This window comes from Zootoca vivipara, chromosome 3 (genome assembly GCF_963506605.1).
Source record: "Zootoca vivipara chromosome 3, rZooViv1.1, whole genome shotgun sequence".
In the NCBI taxonomy this organism is placed as follows: Eukaryota; Metazoa; Chordata; class Lepidosauria; order Squamata; family Lacertidae; genus Zootoca; species Zootoca vivipara.
The window spans coordinates 71,699,320-71,718,363 of NC_083278.1; the positions used below are offsets into that span (position 1 = coordinate 71,699,320).

General features: G+C 40.7%; 1 protein-coding gene across 1 annotated transcript in view; it reads right to left on the reverse strand.

The window, feature by feature from the left end:
* Positions 1 to 957: 957 nt before the first annotated feature.
* WDR27 (WD repeat domain 27) overlaps positions 958 to 19,044 on the reverse strand; it is an 80,150-nt gene continuing 62,063 nt past the window's right edge. The window contains exon 26 of the mRNA XM_060272834.1: positions 958 to 4,643. Within this exon, the coding sequence (XP_060128817.1) occupies positions 4,584 to 4,643 (60 nt within the window). The 3' untranslated portion in view covers positions 958 to 4,583. The remainder of the gene's footprint in view (positions 4,644 to 19,044) is intronic.

Sequence of the window (19,044 nt, forward strand, 5' to 3'; positions counted from 1 at the left end):
TATTAGTGCAACATGCAAATCATCTCAAGCTTTCCTCGGAAAACATTTCATTACAGAACCACAGTGACTACTGCAAAGCTACCATATTTCAGAAACAAGCCTTCCCAGGAGCCAGAAAAATAAGCTGCTGTCAGTTAATTGCCAGTTATGCAATAAATTGTTGGTTCATGATGGCTGAGTACTTTCCCTTGAGTTTTATTTGTGCTTATTATCAAATAGATACACAAGGTTAGGCAATGCACAATATCTGTGGAAAAGGCAATTGTGCATCATCCAGTATTTCTAGTAGTGTCCAGTATGGTGGAGGAGCAGAGCTGCAGTTCGTGCGAGTGCTGGAATGGGTTGTCTCCTTGCTGGTGCTCTGCCCCATCTCAGCCCCATCCAGGCAATTATAGAAACGCTGGTGTCAGAAGTGCAGCTCGGCAGCTTTGCCCACCACATTGGATACTACTGAATATTTCACAGGCAGACATAGGTACTTGCTTCTAACACGCTTATATTCAAAAGAAGAAACAGGGCTTAACACTCAGGATAGGTGAACCTATCCATTATTTTTTCTTCAGCTTTCACTTTCACTTAAATCCAGTTTACCAAATTTCTGCATCAGTTTGTGATTTTTTTATATGAAAAAGTCATCACAAAAATTTGTCAGCATTTTAGTGCATATTTCTCCTAATATATACCTTAATTTCATAGACGAAATAGCCTAATATACACATTTCACAAGCAATTGCCCCTAATGTATTTTGTATGTTGATTTCATTTATATATTGTTTCTGTATATGCTATCCCTAATACGCACTTTTTCTATGTTTTCTTTTTGCTGGAGGACCGCATCATAAAATTTGGAGAAATGAGTTCTGAAGGATAGCTGTGTTTTTATTTGTGTTTTCAATTTGGAAAGTGTAAATTGGCTGAACCAAATTTCTTCCCCATTGGTAATCTCCCCCCCCCCCCCCAGCCAGTATTACCATTGCTGAAAACTCCACTCCATCTACCGGTACCTTTTGCTGTATTAATTTACTTTGAAACAGCATGACCTGAACTGTTCTAAAACAATGGAGTTTGGGCTTTTGGTTGTAGTTATAATGAAAAAAAAGTTAAATGTGTACTTAATGTAAATTTCAATTTTCTGTGTTCTAGGGCATGCCAATGTTCAGCATTGGGAAACAGAGAAAGTCATTCATCTTCAGCAATACTAGCAGGACTAAAGCTCCCCTTCTTTTTCCAGGACCTGATCTGGATGGTTGCTTGATTTTCCTGGAGCTTAGCAACATTTCCTCTCAAAAATGGAAAGCTACCAGTGGAGCAGGATTGTCTCTTTGCTTCCCCCATTTTAGCCAGAAACTGGGTATGGGAATCCCTTGCCATTTCCTGAAGCCAGGGAACACCTCCCCGCTTTAGACAATGCACCAATCTCTCTCCCATCTTACAGGGACCAAAGCAGCCATAATGCATGAAAAAGATTCATTGATGAACTTCAAGGTGGCATTAAAAGTAACGATTTACAGCTGGTTCGCTGTCAGCAACAATCACATATAGAGTGTAGTGGCACACAAGCTAAATTCTCCTTCTTATTATATTTTATATGTTCGTAGATTTATATCCCAACTTTCCTATTAATTATCCAAGAAAACATTCAAAATGTAAATTGACAAGTCATCAAGTCATAAAACATTTCTTTATAAAAAACAACCACCATACAGCAAAAAAGGAATACAATCAATGAGTGTAAAACTCAACTAAAGAAAAAGCAGCCAGGAAATTTATTATTTGGGATCTGGTGGAAAGTAGCATAGGCACAACACCTCTTTCCACAACCAAAAAAAGGTCCTGTCTTCGGTCACCACCTGCCTAAATATCTGATGGCAGGGGCATCTGGACATAGCTGCCAAGTTTTCCCTTTTCTCGCGAGGAAGCCTATTCAGCATAAGGGAATTTCCCTTAAAAAAGGGGAGAACTTGGCAGCTATGATGATTATGGGTAGACCAAAACCTGTCAACAACCCACCCCATAAGAGACGAGAATTTTTTTCAGATGCCCTGGCTCTACTCAACTGTTCGTGCAATCAATAAGGGTTGGATCCAAGGTTTGCTTTCTCCAGAACAGCAGAGGAAGTGGAGTTGGCAGAGGAAAGAAGAAATTGGCAAAAATCACCTCTCCTATCCTTTCCACTGACAGAAGCATCCTGAGTGGAACGCTTCTCAGAGGATACTACCACCTGCGAAAACAAACTCTGGATCCAACCTGTGTATTGAACCTGTGTAGTCTATATCCACAATTGCTATTCCACTTTAAAGTGAAAGGGGCCACAATCGTGCATTTGGCTGAATGTAAATTTACACCAGATTGCCCTTGTGCGATCAGCAAGCACAAGAAAGGTTCATATTGTCCACAGAGGAAGTTCCAAAGCCAAAAGTTCACCTTTAAGTGAACTAAAAACTTCCCTTCTCAGCAGAATTCAAGGACATGTGGGCATTTTTAATGTAACACCGAATAAGCCTAGTATAGCAGACCAATAATATGACTGGAAACTGCTCTTTCAACAAAGATAGGTCACAAATTATCTAAAGCACAGAACCAGATGTTTGACTTTGATCGGTGTACGTAAAGGGTCAGAATCATTAGATTGTGTGATTCTGAATGAGTCACTATTACATAGCTCCTCAGCTACTTGTTTTACATTATCAGTAATATGCTTTTACAACTCTCTTGAGAAAAACCAGCTCTGTCTACCCTGTATCTGCATTGCTCTGCTGAGCTACTATAGACTATTGATTTGTCTCAAAACAGTGAAGCCTGCCACTTGACAAGCATTCCCAGCTGTAAGAGGAACAGCTGACGGATACCAATCCTAGAGTGAGCGTCCGATGATAAGAACTTCATGACAAATCATTCTGACAGTTTCCTGGATGTAAAAAAATGTAGCAACCAAATGTTCCTTTGGTTATTATGCAATGGTTCAAACACTGGTGTGCAATAACTGTCTCATTATTTTGTCAGAACGTGTTTTTCTGCCCCATAGTCGCTGATATCAATAGAAACTTTAGGAACCAAGTTTAATACCCTTGCTTTCCAGAACAAGCAGCATGATTGGGACTACCAAAATACCAGCCGCCCAGAGCAGCTGGGACAACCCAGTCAGGTGGCCGGGGTATAATAATGCCATCTAGTTACCCCACTGTTGTCACTGGGAGTTACACATTTGGGCTCTTGAACCTTCCCCAAACTAGCCGCACAACTGTCAGCATTTAACCAATATAGAATTAAGCATAATTTTCAAATGGTTTGCACCAATGGAATTATAACACTAGTGTGTATATAACACATACATCGATAGTGAACTGATCTGGATAAGTGGGGTCCAAAGTGGGGTCAAAGTAATTTGCAAAGAATGCAGAAACCATGCATTCAATTCTACCAAAAAGAAATACTTTTCAAAGTTACATTTTTTTCCCAGAGAGATATTTAAGCACATTCACAATATTGTCCCAGTGAAATAAAGATGGACTGAACAAGATGACTTTTGGATAAGTTGGACTTCTTACTGGTATCATAGCTGTCAAGTTTTCCCTTTTCTCGTGAGGAAGCCTATTCAGCGTAAGGGAATTTCCCTTAAAAAAGGGGAGAACTTGACAGCTATGACTGGTATTGACATTCTTATTAGAATTGGGTTTTGTTTTGGGAAACAGTTTTAAGAATGGCATTTACTGTATTTCATTGGATCTACTCTGAGTATGACTTAGTCAGACCCAACTCAGTGTGCACAGCTCTTTAAAGATCATCCTCAAAATGCTCTTCAAAATTAGATTAGAGAGTTGAATATACTGCAGTGACATATTTAGCAACCTGTTGCGAAATAGTGCAAACCACATTTTCCGTACTGGTTCTTAAGAAGCCAGAAATCCAGTGTGATTTGTCTTCCAAAGTCTTTATACATGACAAGGAGAAAAGGACTGCATAACATTTAGTCTTGAAAGATGTTTGGTATCATATCCGCTGGTGTCTGAACTATAGTAAACCTTCACTTGTATGTCTCAATAATGCTCAGAACCTCATATTTCCCCTCAAGTTCAGGCAAGGACACAAATGACTTGAATATCACTTTATTATTGGGCATAAGGCTTTAACCAAGAATGGTACAAAGGTTTATTTGTTAAATGTCTGGTTGTGGAGATAACTACTGAAATCCCACCAAACTACAACAAAAAGTGTATATATGCTGCTGGACACCAGCTTTCTTAAATCTTACTTGATGGTTCCAGACAAACTGCACTAGGATGGCCTGAGCTATTAATAATGGGAAACAACATAATGTTATACATCTACCCATTCTGTAGCACTTCCAAAATTGTAGTCCAAGGTAGCCTGAATGTGATAATGCTCTGCAAGGACAGTGGCAGAAAGGACTCTGTACCCTTATACAAAATGTCTTTCCAGCAGAGTAGAGCTTGGAGCAAATTCCAGGGCAGACATAATCTGGAAGCCTATATTTAAAACAGAAAAGTGTGTAACTTGCCCAGTAACCAAATATCTCCTTTCTGTCGGGGAGCCTTATTCTTAAAGTAGCCGAGCCAAGGAAGTCAAGGCTGACAATCCGGTAGGAACAATTGCAGTTTGCCATCCAGGGTGGCTGTGGTGAGCTGTAATTCAAAACAGAAAACACATGATTGGCATAGAATGCTTTGTGTTGAATAATGGTTGACCAAAGGCCTAGTTACCTTATTAAATCTCATTATAAAAATTTAAAAGGCGTCTGGAATTTACTTCTCATGTATTATGTCCATGTTTGCTTGGGAAGTCTATTTTTTATTCAGAATTCATTTTAGTTGGTTCCTATGGTATAAATGCCAATTATTACAACCAAGATAAAGAACCGTGATGAGTTAGAAATCCAGTGCTGCCCTTCTGCTTGCAGAACAGCTTTTGATCCAACGGAGTGAACACTACTAGAAGAGGAGGTTATTTTCTCCTATTTCCGCTTCCCCTGCAGCCCTCCACTCCATCTCCCCATAGTATTTAGGTGATTTCTGACATATAAATGAACCAAATGTTATGATATATGTTGGGGGTTGGGGAGATTGGTTGGGGGTTGTTGTTGCTGCTGCTGTTTGCCATATAAGTACTTATAAGCTGAGAACCTTCAAAATGGAAACAATAGAAAATCAATTTTAAAAGCCTGAAGAATTTTTTTTATTGCTAGCAATTATAAAAGAAGGGGGGGGGGGAAACAGTACAATGAAGCAAATTCCTAAATACTGTATGTCTTTGGAACAATTAATTGGCATGCACTTGCATGGATCATGAAACAAAATAAAAAAAATTCCTTCAGTAGCACCTTAAACACCAACTAAGTTTTTATTTTGGTATGAGCTTTTGTGTGCAATGAGTTGCAATTCAGCAACTTCTCTTTCCAGTCTGTTTCTGAATTTCTTCTGTAATAAAACAGCTGCAACTCATTAGCAAGCTTAAAACCATGGAGCCACCTGGAATGAACAAAGACATAGGATTCTTATCTCATTATACATGATCAAGCTTTCCTTAGCACCTCAGCCCTTGCTCCCTCCCCGCAAGACCAATTGCAGTCATTAACAGTCGTTAACAGTCATCAACAGGTCTACCACTCCTATCAGCCCATCACCCATTCCCATCACCCCCACCCTCTGAATATACATAAGGGTCTGGTGGATTCTGTTTCAGTGTATCTGACGAAGTGTGCATGCACACGAAAGCTCATACCAAAATAAAAACTTAGTTGGTCTTTAAGGTGCTACTGAAGGATTTTTTTTGTTTGTTTGTTTCGACTCAGACCAACACGGCTACCTACCTGTAAATGGATCATGAAAGTTACTAAAAAGCCAATTCTAATTCTTTTGTATTTTTCACTCCATACATTGGCACTGTTACACAAAGGGTTGAGAAAATGAGTCTGAGTACATTTTGAATTAATTCACATTTCGGTTCAAATATTCTGGTAAAAAAAAAGAGGAAGGAAACGGATAACACTTCTACATGTCTGTTTTCTAGAATTAACGGCAGTAGCAACATCAAGTGGAAAAAATTAGTTTTCAATGTCCCATGAGGCTAATGAAAAGCAGAACACAAAAGCAATGGGAGTAAATAAATGATGGGTAAATAAATGTGCTTGTGCTGATGTAGCCCTCTCCACCCCCAACACACCTGCAGGTCATTTTAAGCACCCAAGCTTGGGGAAGCCCCAGGGTTATCTGGATTGCACATGGCACTGTATTATGCAATATTTGTTAGAGGCTAATGCTGTTATGTCTCACAGCTGAACATAAGCCTGGCCAGAAGTTGGAATCCTGTGCCAGTGGCACCCTGCTCTTTTACAAATCAGTACAGGCTCAGGAGCTCCAACCGTCACATCAGTTGTTGCACAGATGTTGAGCTCTCAGTTGTTTCTGATTTTAGCTGTTCACAGTCAATGGGTGCATAATTTGCAATGAGTTTTTTATTAACGTTTTTCACAAAACAATAAAATAGCTGCAACGAAAAGTCACCGGGTGCATTTTAAGGGCATGGGGCTTGTGGACCACAACTGAAAACGCCTGCTTCTATTGCAGCATCTGAGACCTGACAAAGAAAGCATGAGTCCTATTTGCGGCCGTTAGACAAAGTCTCATGCTCTGAATGATGCATCTTGAATTACAGAATGTGCAGTATCATTTATAATACTTTCATTTTAAACTCCATCTTTGCACAGGGCACATAAGAACAAAGTTGTGAAATTTACTTCAGGAAAAAGTGCATTATTTCTCATATTTCTGGATGTTGTTTTTTTTAAAAAGCTTATGGAGGCTTGCATCTCACCCATCAGTTATAGTAATGGCCATTATAGCTCCATGATATTCATTATGGTATAGTGCCCTCTGCTGAAAATCCAAACATAAAGGAAATGCATACAAACACAGTTGCAAAAAGGGAGTGGCAGAGTGGTGCATAAAGGTTTTTATTTAACTCACTTTCCTGTATCTCTCCTTTCTACCCTACAACTATTGAAGAATACTCTTGTTTTGTTCAGCTACCTCTATGCCCAAACAAGAAGCAAAATAAAAAAAAAAATCCTTCCAGTAGCACCTTAGAGACCAACTAAGGTGCTACTGGAAGGATTTTTTTTGTTTTGTTTCGACTACAGCAGACCAACACGGTTACCTACCTGTAACTCAAACAAGAAGCCTGAGAGATGAGTGGACTTTTAATATATAACTGTATTATTGCTTCTTGCATCATGATGCTCACCCCTGCTAATGTTGATAACACTACTTCCAACTCACCAGTCCAAAAATTCTCATACTAGCTTGAATTACCGCATTTTACTACTACTATTTACATCACATGAAGAAGCAGCACACTGCAGAATTGCTGTTTGGGTGGAAGTGACTTTCTCCCGCAGAACCACTTAGGCCCTTCTCCTCTACCTTCCTCCCCTGCTCCATCTTAAGATGTTCCAGTGGATCTGTGGGAAGGAAGTTTACGCTCAACTTTCTACCCACTGAATGGGAATATTAACGATGCTCCTATTTGTTTTGGAGCAGGGGATGCTGCGTTTCAATGTGCACCTGCACAGCTCCAGATGTAAACGAGACTGTTCTCTGCATTTCCTTGAATGGGTGAGGGCTGAACTGCTTGCCCTACTGGAGATGGCAGAGGAAAGAGGGAACAAGGCATAAATAAGCAGAGAGAGGAGCAAGATGGGTTGCCATCTAATTTTATTCTGCTCCAAATTTGATTTTAAGATGGATTTTAATTGTTTATGTTTTTAATGTATCATACTTTGATGTTAGCTGCCCTGAGCCCGATCCTGGCCGGGGAGGGCAGGGTATAAATAAAATTATTATTATTATTATTATTATTATTATTATTATTATTATTATTATTTACAGTGGGAGGTGGAGGATTAGCAATGGTGGGTGATATGTGGAACATTGCTTGTGAAGGAGACCACTGAAAATATCTGATAGCTGGCTGCATCATCCCCATAACCATCTAATAACCATTTCAGCTCCATTATGGAATGGCATTCTGTGAGTAACTGCTCTGTTAAGAGTTTTGGTTAATGCTTCATTTCTTTTCGATGTTTCTCAAGCTTCCTGCTTTCTTTATGCTATATATTATTTCCTTTGGTTCATTTATGTCTTCTTTTTGTTCAAAGAATCACTTTCATGCATTGCAGATGATGTTGAGTTGTATCTAAGGCCAATCCAATAAAATATGGTGGTGGTAGAAAGTAATTTTTGAAATAATTTGGGCTATGGAAATTGTGTGTTTAAACTTTAAAGATATGAGGTGGCTGAGGGTGTGTGAGTGTTCTTGCTGCCAACTGTCCAGTATTCTAGGGAGTCAGAGACCCTGGAAGGTATTGCTAGTATAGTGCATGAGAGCAGGGTGATTTCTTTGAAAGGAAAAAGTATCTCCTTTTAACTATTTATTTATTTATTTATTTATTTATTTATTTCAGCTCTCAGACACTCTACAGCAGGCATTCCCAAACTGCAGCCCTCCAGATGTTTTTGCCTACAACTCCCATGATCCCTAGCTAACAGGACCAGTGGTCGGGGAAGATGGGAATTATAGTCCAAAACATCTGGAGGGCCGAAGTTTGCGGATGCCTGCTCTACAGGAAACCTGTTCCAAAGATTATGCATAATGCCTAGAGAATGTAGAAAACTCTGTTCAGATATGTATGCTACCTGATGTCTCTTGGAGATTATGAATACTTGTATTGCCTGGAGAATGCATAAAATGTAGTCAAGATATTATGGGCCAGATTCAACTAAATAGTTGTGCTAGAACAGGCATCCCCAAACTGCGGCCCTCCAGATGTTCTGGCCTACAACTCCCATGATCCCTAGCTAACAGGACCAGTGGTCGGGGAAGATGGGAATTGTAGTCCAAAACATCTGGAGGGCCGAAGTTTGGGGATGCCTGTGCTAGAAGAAGCAACACAGCAAGTTCCACCAGCAGAACAGGGCTTTCCTTTCTCTCCCCATGCACCCCCAAAATGGCTTCGGGGTGGTGGTGAGGGAACCCACAAAAAAGCATTGGGGGGGGGAGAAACTGTTCCATCTGGGAAGCAGAAATGCTTGTGCTGACAGATCACCTTAGTGCAGAGGTTTTCGACCTTTTTAAGTCCACAGCTCCCTGTGGGGCTCAGGAGCCCAGTTATGTCACTCTTTGCCTGCAGAGCTGACAGGCTCTCGCCCTTTTCCAAACACCCTTGTGGAGTGTTCTTTGAGCCTCCTCTCCCCTCTCCTTGGGAGTCCTCTGGGCAGACGCTGTTGCTACCCCTGGTCTCTGAGCTGCCCACCCCCCACCCCAAAGACAGGTGCCTCTTCACACTGCCCCTGTGCTTGTCTGTCCATTCCCAACAGCAAGGGTTGGCGGACTGGCTGGCTGGACTCCCATGCCTGCTTACTTCCTTACTCTGAAGCTGCGTCAACTCTTGGCAACCAGCACCCCCTGGCCAGCCCCAGAGGCACCATTTGCCTGGCGGGCTTGTAGCTGAGGCCGCTGCAACAAACAGCTATGCAAGCTTTCGGGAGGCAGAGACACAAGAGGGCATCAGAGCAGGGAGGGAAGGAAAGAGGGACAGAGACCAGTATTGCCTGTGGCACCCCTGACTATCATTTAAGGCACCCCAGGGTGCCACAGCACACTGGTTGAAAACCACTGCCTTACTGCAACACTGAATGCCAACCTAGTATTCTCCAGAATCGGTGAAGATTATACATATTGCCTGGGGAGTATACAACTTCCCCCAGGCCTCTTGGAAAGCATTGGCTGGGAAATGTGCATAATTCCCTCTTTGCAGGAAGATTATGTATACGTTCTCCATGATGCATGGTGAATGCACACCCAATGGCTGGTTGTTATGCCCATTGGTTATTCAACTCACTTTCCCCTGAGATATACATGGACAAGCATATCTGCAAATTGAGAGTAGGCTATGCATCTGACAAAGGTGTCCCCAGCTATAATAAATCTATTGGTTTTAAAGATGCCTTGGGACTTCTTGACAATTTTTGCTACAGCTTAACACAGCTACCCATTCAGAATAAGCAGTGACTTGGATCTCAAGATAAATTTACTTAAGAAAGTTAATGTTTCTCACCTGCTTTTTACCCCTGCAGACACCTGTGCCTCCCATAAAAAGCCTCCAACATAAAAAGGCTTGGGAGGAAAAATGTGAATCATAGAATCCTATGAGTTGGAATAGACCACGTAGAGTTGGAAGAGACCACAAGGGCCATCCAGTCCAACCCCTTGCCAAGCAGGAAACACCATCAAAGCATTCTTGACATATGCCTGTCAAGCCTCTGCTTAAAGATCTCCAAAGAAAGAGACTCCACCACACTCCTTGGCAGCAAATTCCATTGCCAAACAGCTCTTACTGTCAGGAAGTTCTTCCGTTTCTCTGGAGCAGCAAAAACCAACTTTCTCCCTCCTCTATATGACATCCTTTTATATATTTGAACATATCACCCCTTAACCTTCTCTTCTCCAGGCTAAACATACCCAGCTCCCTAAGCCGTTCCTCAAAAGGCATCGTTTCCAGGCCTTTGACCATTTTGGTTGCCCTCTTCTGGACATGTTCCAGCTTGTCAGTATCCTTCTTGAACTGTGGTGCCCAGAACTGGACACAGTACTCCAGGTGAGGTCTGACCAGAGCAGCATACAGTGGTACTATTACTTCCCTTGATCTAGATGCTATACTTCTATTGATGCAGCCCAGAATTGCATTGGCTTTTTTAGCTGCTGCATCACACTGCTGACTCATGTCAAGTTTGCGGTCTACCAAGACTCCTAGATCCTTTTCACATGTACTGCTCTCAAACCAGTACATGATGGAGACTCCTGTGATAAGGGGCTAATTGGACATCCCCCATCCCCCATTGTTCAGGAGGGCCTCCAATTCTCGAGAGAGATTTGCAGGGGGGCACAGATGACTGCAAGCGGGGGGCAGGAAACTCTCCATGAACTTTCTTAAGATAACTTACGTTAGCATCTAACACTGCAAGTCTAACCATGCCTACCCTTAAGTAAGTCCTAATAAATTCGATGGGCTTGGTTCCTGGTAAGTGGGCTGATTGCAGCTTAAGTCATTTCCTATCACAATATTTTTCTCATCACCATAACCAATTGCCATCTCCCAGCTAGCATAAATTAGGCTCCAGAGGACATTGTGGTTAATGCAGTCATCATAATTTGCTTGCTATGCTATCTTCTGTTATGATCAGTAAGCTTCTTGTGTGGTATATACATTCATATAAGTGTAACCTAACAGACATCTTGAGGTATGTAAATTACTTCAGGTATTTTGCCCACTCTAATTTTTTCTCACCACAGAAATATCCCTTCCTCTGTACTACACAATAATTGTGATTCTCCCGTTCTGACTTGTGGTGCAAAGAGTTTAAAAATATGTAATGGAAACAATGAAAATGTATAATGGTTTGCCACTCACATTTGTAATAGCCATTTGTGAGTCTATAACATGTATTCAAAATTCACATGGCTGAAAGAATATGGACTCAAATAATTTTTTTTTAAAAAAACAAGATGAGCTTAAAAGAACTCTAATATGTCTTCTCTTTTGGTAAGACAGCACTGTTTTCTCACGCTGTTAATATGACATCATTCTCAACCTGATATTATCTCCCAAGTAATGAGAAAAACTGGGGGAAATTATTTCTAAGAAGGGGAGGCTACAGAGATGATATATAATTTCAAACTTTCACAAATTCTGTCCCTTAATACCCTTTGCCTGGATACCAGATGAAACCTAGATAAATGGTGAACTCCTTGAGATCCAACTTTTGTGTCATTCTAAAATTGTTATGACTTAATTGCTTAAACAGTAAGGACTTTTGTGATTATATGTAATTCCAGAAGCAGGGCTACTACACAAATCACATTTTGAGGCAGTTTTCATTTAGAAAGAATGTGGCAAATCAGGATCAGACCTTAGCAAAACTTTGAGACAGTTCCATCAGACAGAGGTATTCTTGCTGAATAGAAACATTTTTATGATCAGACATCAGACTACTTCTCTGGACACTTTTTGCAAATCCTAGTGATACTTAGCGGTTGCCTTTTAGCGGCATCTATTAAAGCTGAAACTTTCTTCAATGTATGATGACAGACATTTGGATTTTGAAACTGCCACTTGGTGAAAATATAGATTGAAAAGTGCATATTGAGATAGAGTGAGATTGGTAGAGCAAACCACAATAAACTGCACTAATGTGAAGAAAAATAAGTTTTATGCTTTTGCTCAAGACTTACATAAGCTCGAGAAAATGCTGTCATTCTAAGAAAGCATAATTCTGCTGAAAAGCAGGGTGACATGGTGGTTAGACCAAAATACCGGGCCTCTTGCTCCTGAAGCTTGATCTGACTTGGATTTTCAAATGAACTTGCTAATTTATGCCCTTATCTGCATATCTGTAAAATGGGATAGAATCTTGAAAGGATGGGAAAATAGGCACCAAATGGATGTACTCTATGTGTGCACACTGTTGGAAATAAATGTGCTGAGCCAGCATAAAGACTGAAATTATAACTGCTTACTTCTCAAAAAAGCCAGCTCAACTATTTTTGTTACAATAATATCAAAGAAAAATATTAAAGATGTCATTTCCATCTAAGAATGATTGATAGCTATTGTTAGTATATTGTAAACTATATTTCTTTCAGCATGAAAAATACAACAAATATTGTAATCTGAGTAAAACGCAAATATATTTTGAGTTATTATTCATTTCAAAGTAAGAATTATTAATCAACTAAAATCCTTTCAGCCATTTAACAACAAGCTAAGATTCACATATGACTAAAATATTATAGAGCACTTGACAGCTTGAGGATGAATAATGTTAGAACAGCACCCCTAAATTGTCAAGCAAAATGTGCTCCTGTAAACCACTAAGAATGACTTCATATGTTAGCCAAGGAAGACACAGAGCCTGTTATAAGCAGCACTAGCATTTTTGCTGTCTTACAAAAATAAATGAACACCATCAATGAAAGCAGTGTCATCTCTAGCAGTCAAGCAACAAAAATGGAATTTTGCTATGCTTCCAAAGTAATCAAAACGATTCAGTCCCATGCTAAGCAAACAATTAAAAAAATGCATAATCTCCTTAATATAGCTCACTGTATGTTTTCAGACCTTAAGGTCTGAAATAACTTATACCAAACAGCAGATGGGGACAAATATATATGGCTTTATATGGCTAAACTTTGTCACTTATATAAAAATAGGTGGATATCCAAATACATAGTTGCTTAACAGGCATTCAAGGGGCCATAGGATACAGTGGATCTTCCCCTCTGTCCAAAAAGGGAGAAGTCCACCACTGGAGCATAGCTGCCAAGTTTTCCCTTTTCTCACGAGGAAGCCTATTCAGCATAATGGAATTTCCCTTAAAAAAGGGATAACTTGGCAGCTATGGTCACTGGAGGCCTCCTTGTTGTGACCACAGAAACTCTACACTACAGCCATCCCTCTTCTAATGTCAGATGTATACGGAAGAAAAAAGAGGCATGCCAGGGAATTGAAGGAGGCCTTACATCTGCAAGGTCCAAAGCCCCCTTGTGCCATTGGCACACCCGCAAAACAGCAAAAAAACTATGTACCAGTCATGGATATGGAGTAGTGAATTTCCCTCCCATGGGACCCAATGGCAGGAAAATTTGGAAATCAAAAGAGAGATTACTGTAAATATCCAGGCAAGATCTGCCCCTGCCCATGGTTTTGCTTTGGCCCATGTAAGCCTGGCAGAGTTTGGATATGGTGATTCCTTTGCCTTGGACTCTACCCTTCCCTTACAGTAGGATTGATCTACCCTGAAATATGCCTTCCCATATTTGTGGGGTAATTACCTAGTATGGTAAAGTAAGGTAAAGAATCCCTGGATGGTTAAGTACAGTCAAATTCGACTATGGGGTGTGGGGCTCATCTTCGCTTTCAGGCCAAGGGAGCCGCCGTTGTCCACAGACAGCTTTCTGGGTCACGTGGCCAGCATGACTAAACTGCTGCTGGCTCAATGAGACAACCTACGGAAGCCAGAGCACAAGGAAACACCATTTACCTTTCTGTCTCAGTGGTAACTATTTATCTACTCATGTTGGTATGCTTTTATGATTACCTAGTGCTGAGGTGTGAAGGCATTGGGGGGGGGGGAAAGAAAAATTCAAGGAAAGTGTTTTTGCCATAAAGTCCTCTGAAAACAACCAAACTAGTGGAAGTGGATAGAGAAGCATGTTAGTAACTGCTTTTCCCATCCCAAACCAACCTAGATGGCTTTAAAAGAGGATTAGAGAAATTCATGGAGGAGGAGAGAGCTATAGGTGGCTACTAGCCAGGAGGGCTGTGCTCCACTGTCAGAGACAGTAGGCAGGCTCTGAATGCCAGTTGCTAGGAATCACAGATCAGGAGAATGCTGTTGTACCCAAGAAGACTAATCTGGACAAGATGAGAAGCTGATGGTGGGTGGTACAATTTTTCTAGGACATGGTGGTTCCACTCTTCTGGATGGAGTCACTAAGTTGTCTTAAATTAATTTATGTTCGTTTCACTGGATTTGCTACACTCACCTGGGGTTCTTACTGGAAAAAATGGCTTAAAGATTAAGTGAATGAACAAATAACTATGCTACATATGTTTCTGCAGTTTATATTTCTAATGTGTGAGTTCACATAGATGTTACTGCTGCTGGACATATATTCTTAGATGTTTCTGTCTGCCTCATTGTGCCCACATCATAAAAAATCATGTTATTACTGAGCCATCCACCTTCCTTAAGGGAAAATATTTTGAAAATCATGGCAGAGTCAGCAGCCAAACTATCATCATATACAGCCCACAAAAATATTGAATTTATGAAGAAAGGGTACTGTTCCAGGAAGAAAAAACAAACTATGTTTAGCAGTGCTGAACTATAATTATTCCAAACTGCCTTTTGTATAATAGATGCCTTGGAGCTGTATATACAACTCTTAGCATCTATCAATTGCAGTTGTGTGAAAAAGTCTCAATTAGTACAGCTTCAGGTTGTGAAGAAGACTTAAAACTTTTCAGCCAACCAATGAAATCCTCGATCCTTCTCTTTCCTCGATCCTTCTCTTTCCTAAGTGACAAGCTTGCTGGGAGACACAGAATGAACCTATTAGAACAGTCAGCATCTCTATGTGTGGCCCCAGTTCTGTTAATGAGGAGACTATTTCCAATAGGATTAATTTGGCGACTGAAACTCATTTGGTCCTACTAATGAACAATCGTGGCCAACAGGTAATTTGGAGAAAGTGTCATAACATAACAGTTTTGCAACCTCAAGAAGATTATCTTTTAGGAAGCTACGCAGCTGATGCAAAAGGCACTCTTGGCTGCGGCTGTCAAGGACTAGTATCCAAAACCCAGGGTCCAGATATTCAGGGTCTGTCACCAGCCCTGCAAGGGACACTGTCACCACTCTTTCTGCCCAACCATCTTGGGTCAGGAGACTCCCAGACCTTTACTAGACACCCTCTGATTCTAAAGGAGCAGGAGAGAGAAAACACAGCTCTCTGCTCCCTGAGCATCAGAGCCACCAAATTACTCAACGGCAAGTGACTAATACTGGATTTGGTATCAAGGCTTCAGTCAGACACTAATTTTAAATGAGGTGGACTTATTAGAAAAGATAGCAGCATAAAATGAAACCAAAATACCCAATAGAAGTACAACTAGAAAGTCTGATTAACTAAGTAGCTGGGAATTATAAACTGGAACAAGGCTTTCCAAACTTGGATCTCCAGCTGTTTTGGGACAACAATTCCCATCATCCCTGACCACTGGTTGTGCTAGCTAGGGATAATGGGGGCTGTAGTCCAAAAACAGCTGAGACCCAAGTTTGGGAAACCCTGAACTAGAATAAAAGAATAAAGCTAACATTCTAATTCTATACATATGATATACTGTATGTATGTCTCCCAATTGTAATCCATTGCCCTTTAATTTCAAAAGGATGCATGCTAAACAAGGCTATTGAAGTTTATGTAAGTCTTGGTAAGTTAGTGAGGAAAAGCCAAGCATGTCTGCCAGACCAGCAGTTTTCTTCACTGCAGAGAGTATCATATTCTGCAGTATAAACAAAAGGTTTTGATGTTGAGTCATTATTCACAAACATTAGGCCAAATATTCATATATAAAATGAGCCTAGATTTAAGAGTTTCTGAGAGTTCACAATTGTTGTTGTTGTTGTTTAGTCGTTTAGTCGTGTCCGACTCTTCGTGACCCCATGGACCATAGCACGCCAGGCACTCCTGTCTTGCACTGCCTCCCGCAATTTGGTCAAACTCATGTTCGTAGCTTCGAGAACACTGTCCAACCATCTTGTCCTCTGTCGTCCCCTTCTCCTAGTGCCCTCAATCTTTCCCAACATCAGGGTCTTTTCCAAGGATTCTTCTCTTCTCATGAGGTGGCCAAAGTATTGGAGCCTCAGCTTCACGATCTGTCCTTCCAGGGAGCACTCAGGGCTGATTTCCTTAAGAATGGATAGGTTTGATCTTCTTGCAGTCCATGGGACTCTCAAGAGTCTCCTCCAGCACCATAATTCAAAAGCATCAATTCTTCGGCGATCAGCCTTCTTTATGGTCCAGCTCTCACTTCCATACATCACTACTGGGAAAACCATAGCTTTAACTATACGGACCTTTGTCGGCAAGGTGATGTCTCTGCTTTTTAAGATGCTTGCTAGGTTTGTCATTGCTTTTCTCCCAAGAAGCAGGCGTCTTTTAATTTTGTGACTGCTGTCACCATCTGCAGTGATCAAGGAGCCCAAGAAAGTAAAATCTCTCACTGCCTCCATTTCTTCCCCTTCTATTTGCCAGGAGGTGATGGGACCAGTGGCCATGATCTTGGTTTTTTTGATGTTGAGCTTCAGACCATATTTTGCGCTCTCCTCTTTCACCCTCATTAAAAGGTTCTTTAATTCCTCCTCGCTTTCTGCCATCAAGGTTGTGTCATCTGCATATCTGAGGTTGTTGATATTTCTTCCGGCAATCTTAATTCCGGCTTGGGATTCATCTAGTCCAGCCTTTCGCATGATGAATTCTGCATATAAGTTAAATAAGCAGGGAGACAATATACAACCTTGTCGTACTCCTTTCCCAATTTTGAACCACTCAGTTGTTCCATATCCAGTTCTAACTGTAGCTTCTTGTCCCACATAGAGATTTCTCAGGAGACAGATGAGGTGATCAGGCACTCCCATTTCTTTAAGAACTTGCCATAGTTTGCTGTGGTCGACACAGTCAAAGGCTTTTGCATAGTCAATGAAGCAGAAGTAGACGTTTTTCTGGAACTCTCTAGCTTTCTCCATAATCCAGCGCATGTTTGCTATTTGGTCTCTGGTTCCTCTGCCCTTTCGAAATCCAGCTTGCACTTCCCAGAAGTTCACAATTAAATAGGAGAAAAACCAAGAAAGGCTGTAATCCTATAAACACTTACTCAGAGGTATGTCCCATTTAACACAGTGGGATTTACTTCTAAGTAGAAGTAATTGCATACAATTGTGCTGCAAATTGCCTGAATTGCTGCAGTACACTAGCATGAGTGAATGACTCGTTAGCAACACAATGTGACCAACATAATCATTCATTGACAGATAAATACAAATAAAAGGACTACAAGGCAAGACCCTGTGCATATGACACATAACTAGACATTCATAAATTGCAAGGTAGTAGCTACTTGAATTCATACTTGCCTGTGACAACACCCTAATGATTTGTTTTCTTTTCAACACAACATTTATCATTTTCTCTTCAATTTCCTTGTCTCAAATGCAACAATAACAAAGTTGCCAACTGAAGCCAGTACTATACTTCAGTGGCTGTTTCTGATTCTGTGCTTTCTTTCAGGATACTCACATTTCCCATTGGGGCATAATCTACTGCAGGCATAGGCAAACTCGGCCCTCCAGATGTTTTGTGACTACCATCCCTAGCTAACAGGACCAGTGGTCAGAGATGATGGGAGTTGTAGTCCCAAAACATCTGGAGGGCCGAGTTTGCCTATGCCTGATCTACTGTGTTTTGGTAAAGGCATACTCCATGTTGACAACACATTCTGCTGATTGTATGCCTTTCATGGGATTTACATTTCAAACATCTCATTGAGGTCTTTTTCTATTCCTCTATGTTTTCCTCAATGACAAGCAAATGACATGCTTTAAGTTTTTCCAAGTTTAAGGGGGGAAATCAAATCCATTGTGCACCACTGCCTGCCCTCTCAAAACTCTGTCCCAAACTATTCTTTTGATAGCTCCATCATGTAAGTTCCAGGATTTGTAAATGATGAAGTCACTGTGGAATACCTGTTCTTAAAGTGGGCAGCAGCACCATCAGTCCAAAGACAATTATGAGTCTAATTTCAATGCCATGTTTTGCATTGAAATCTGGAAGAATTTCAGTGAAAGAGAAATGCTCAGTTGCATCAAGGACAGCATACATCTGCACCTGCACTTCTTTGCCAGTGACTTGCCTCTAATAAATCACAGCAGTGTAATATTTAATATTATTACAGAAGTTCCTTGTTCTGCAGTCCAATGAGCCTGCATTACTTCATTCTCTGCAAAGTCAGTTTGCAGAATCAGTTCACTTTGCCGCAATTTTTTCCTTTTGGCGCTGAAGCTCTTTTGCTTGTCTACATATATTGTATGCATGCTTCGATATTTTTCTCGTTTGACTAAAACAGCATTTGTTCTATTTCACTCCAGGTAACAGACTGCAGCTCCAGTTTATGTTCATTCCACTGATTTACAAAAATCTTCTCTTCAATGCTGCACAGCTTATCCAAGTTGCAACTTTGGAATCTCTGCATCCTACAGTCTGCTGAGTTTTTATCGCACACAATCAATTCAATCAGTTCTTTAATTTTCTTTGTTCTGTCTTCAAATTTGCATGCTGCCAAAAGACGACTTAAGTTCTCACAATAAACACAGTAGAAAACCTGATGATCCATACTAGAGATTAACTCAA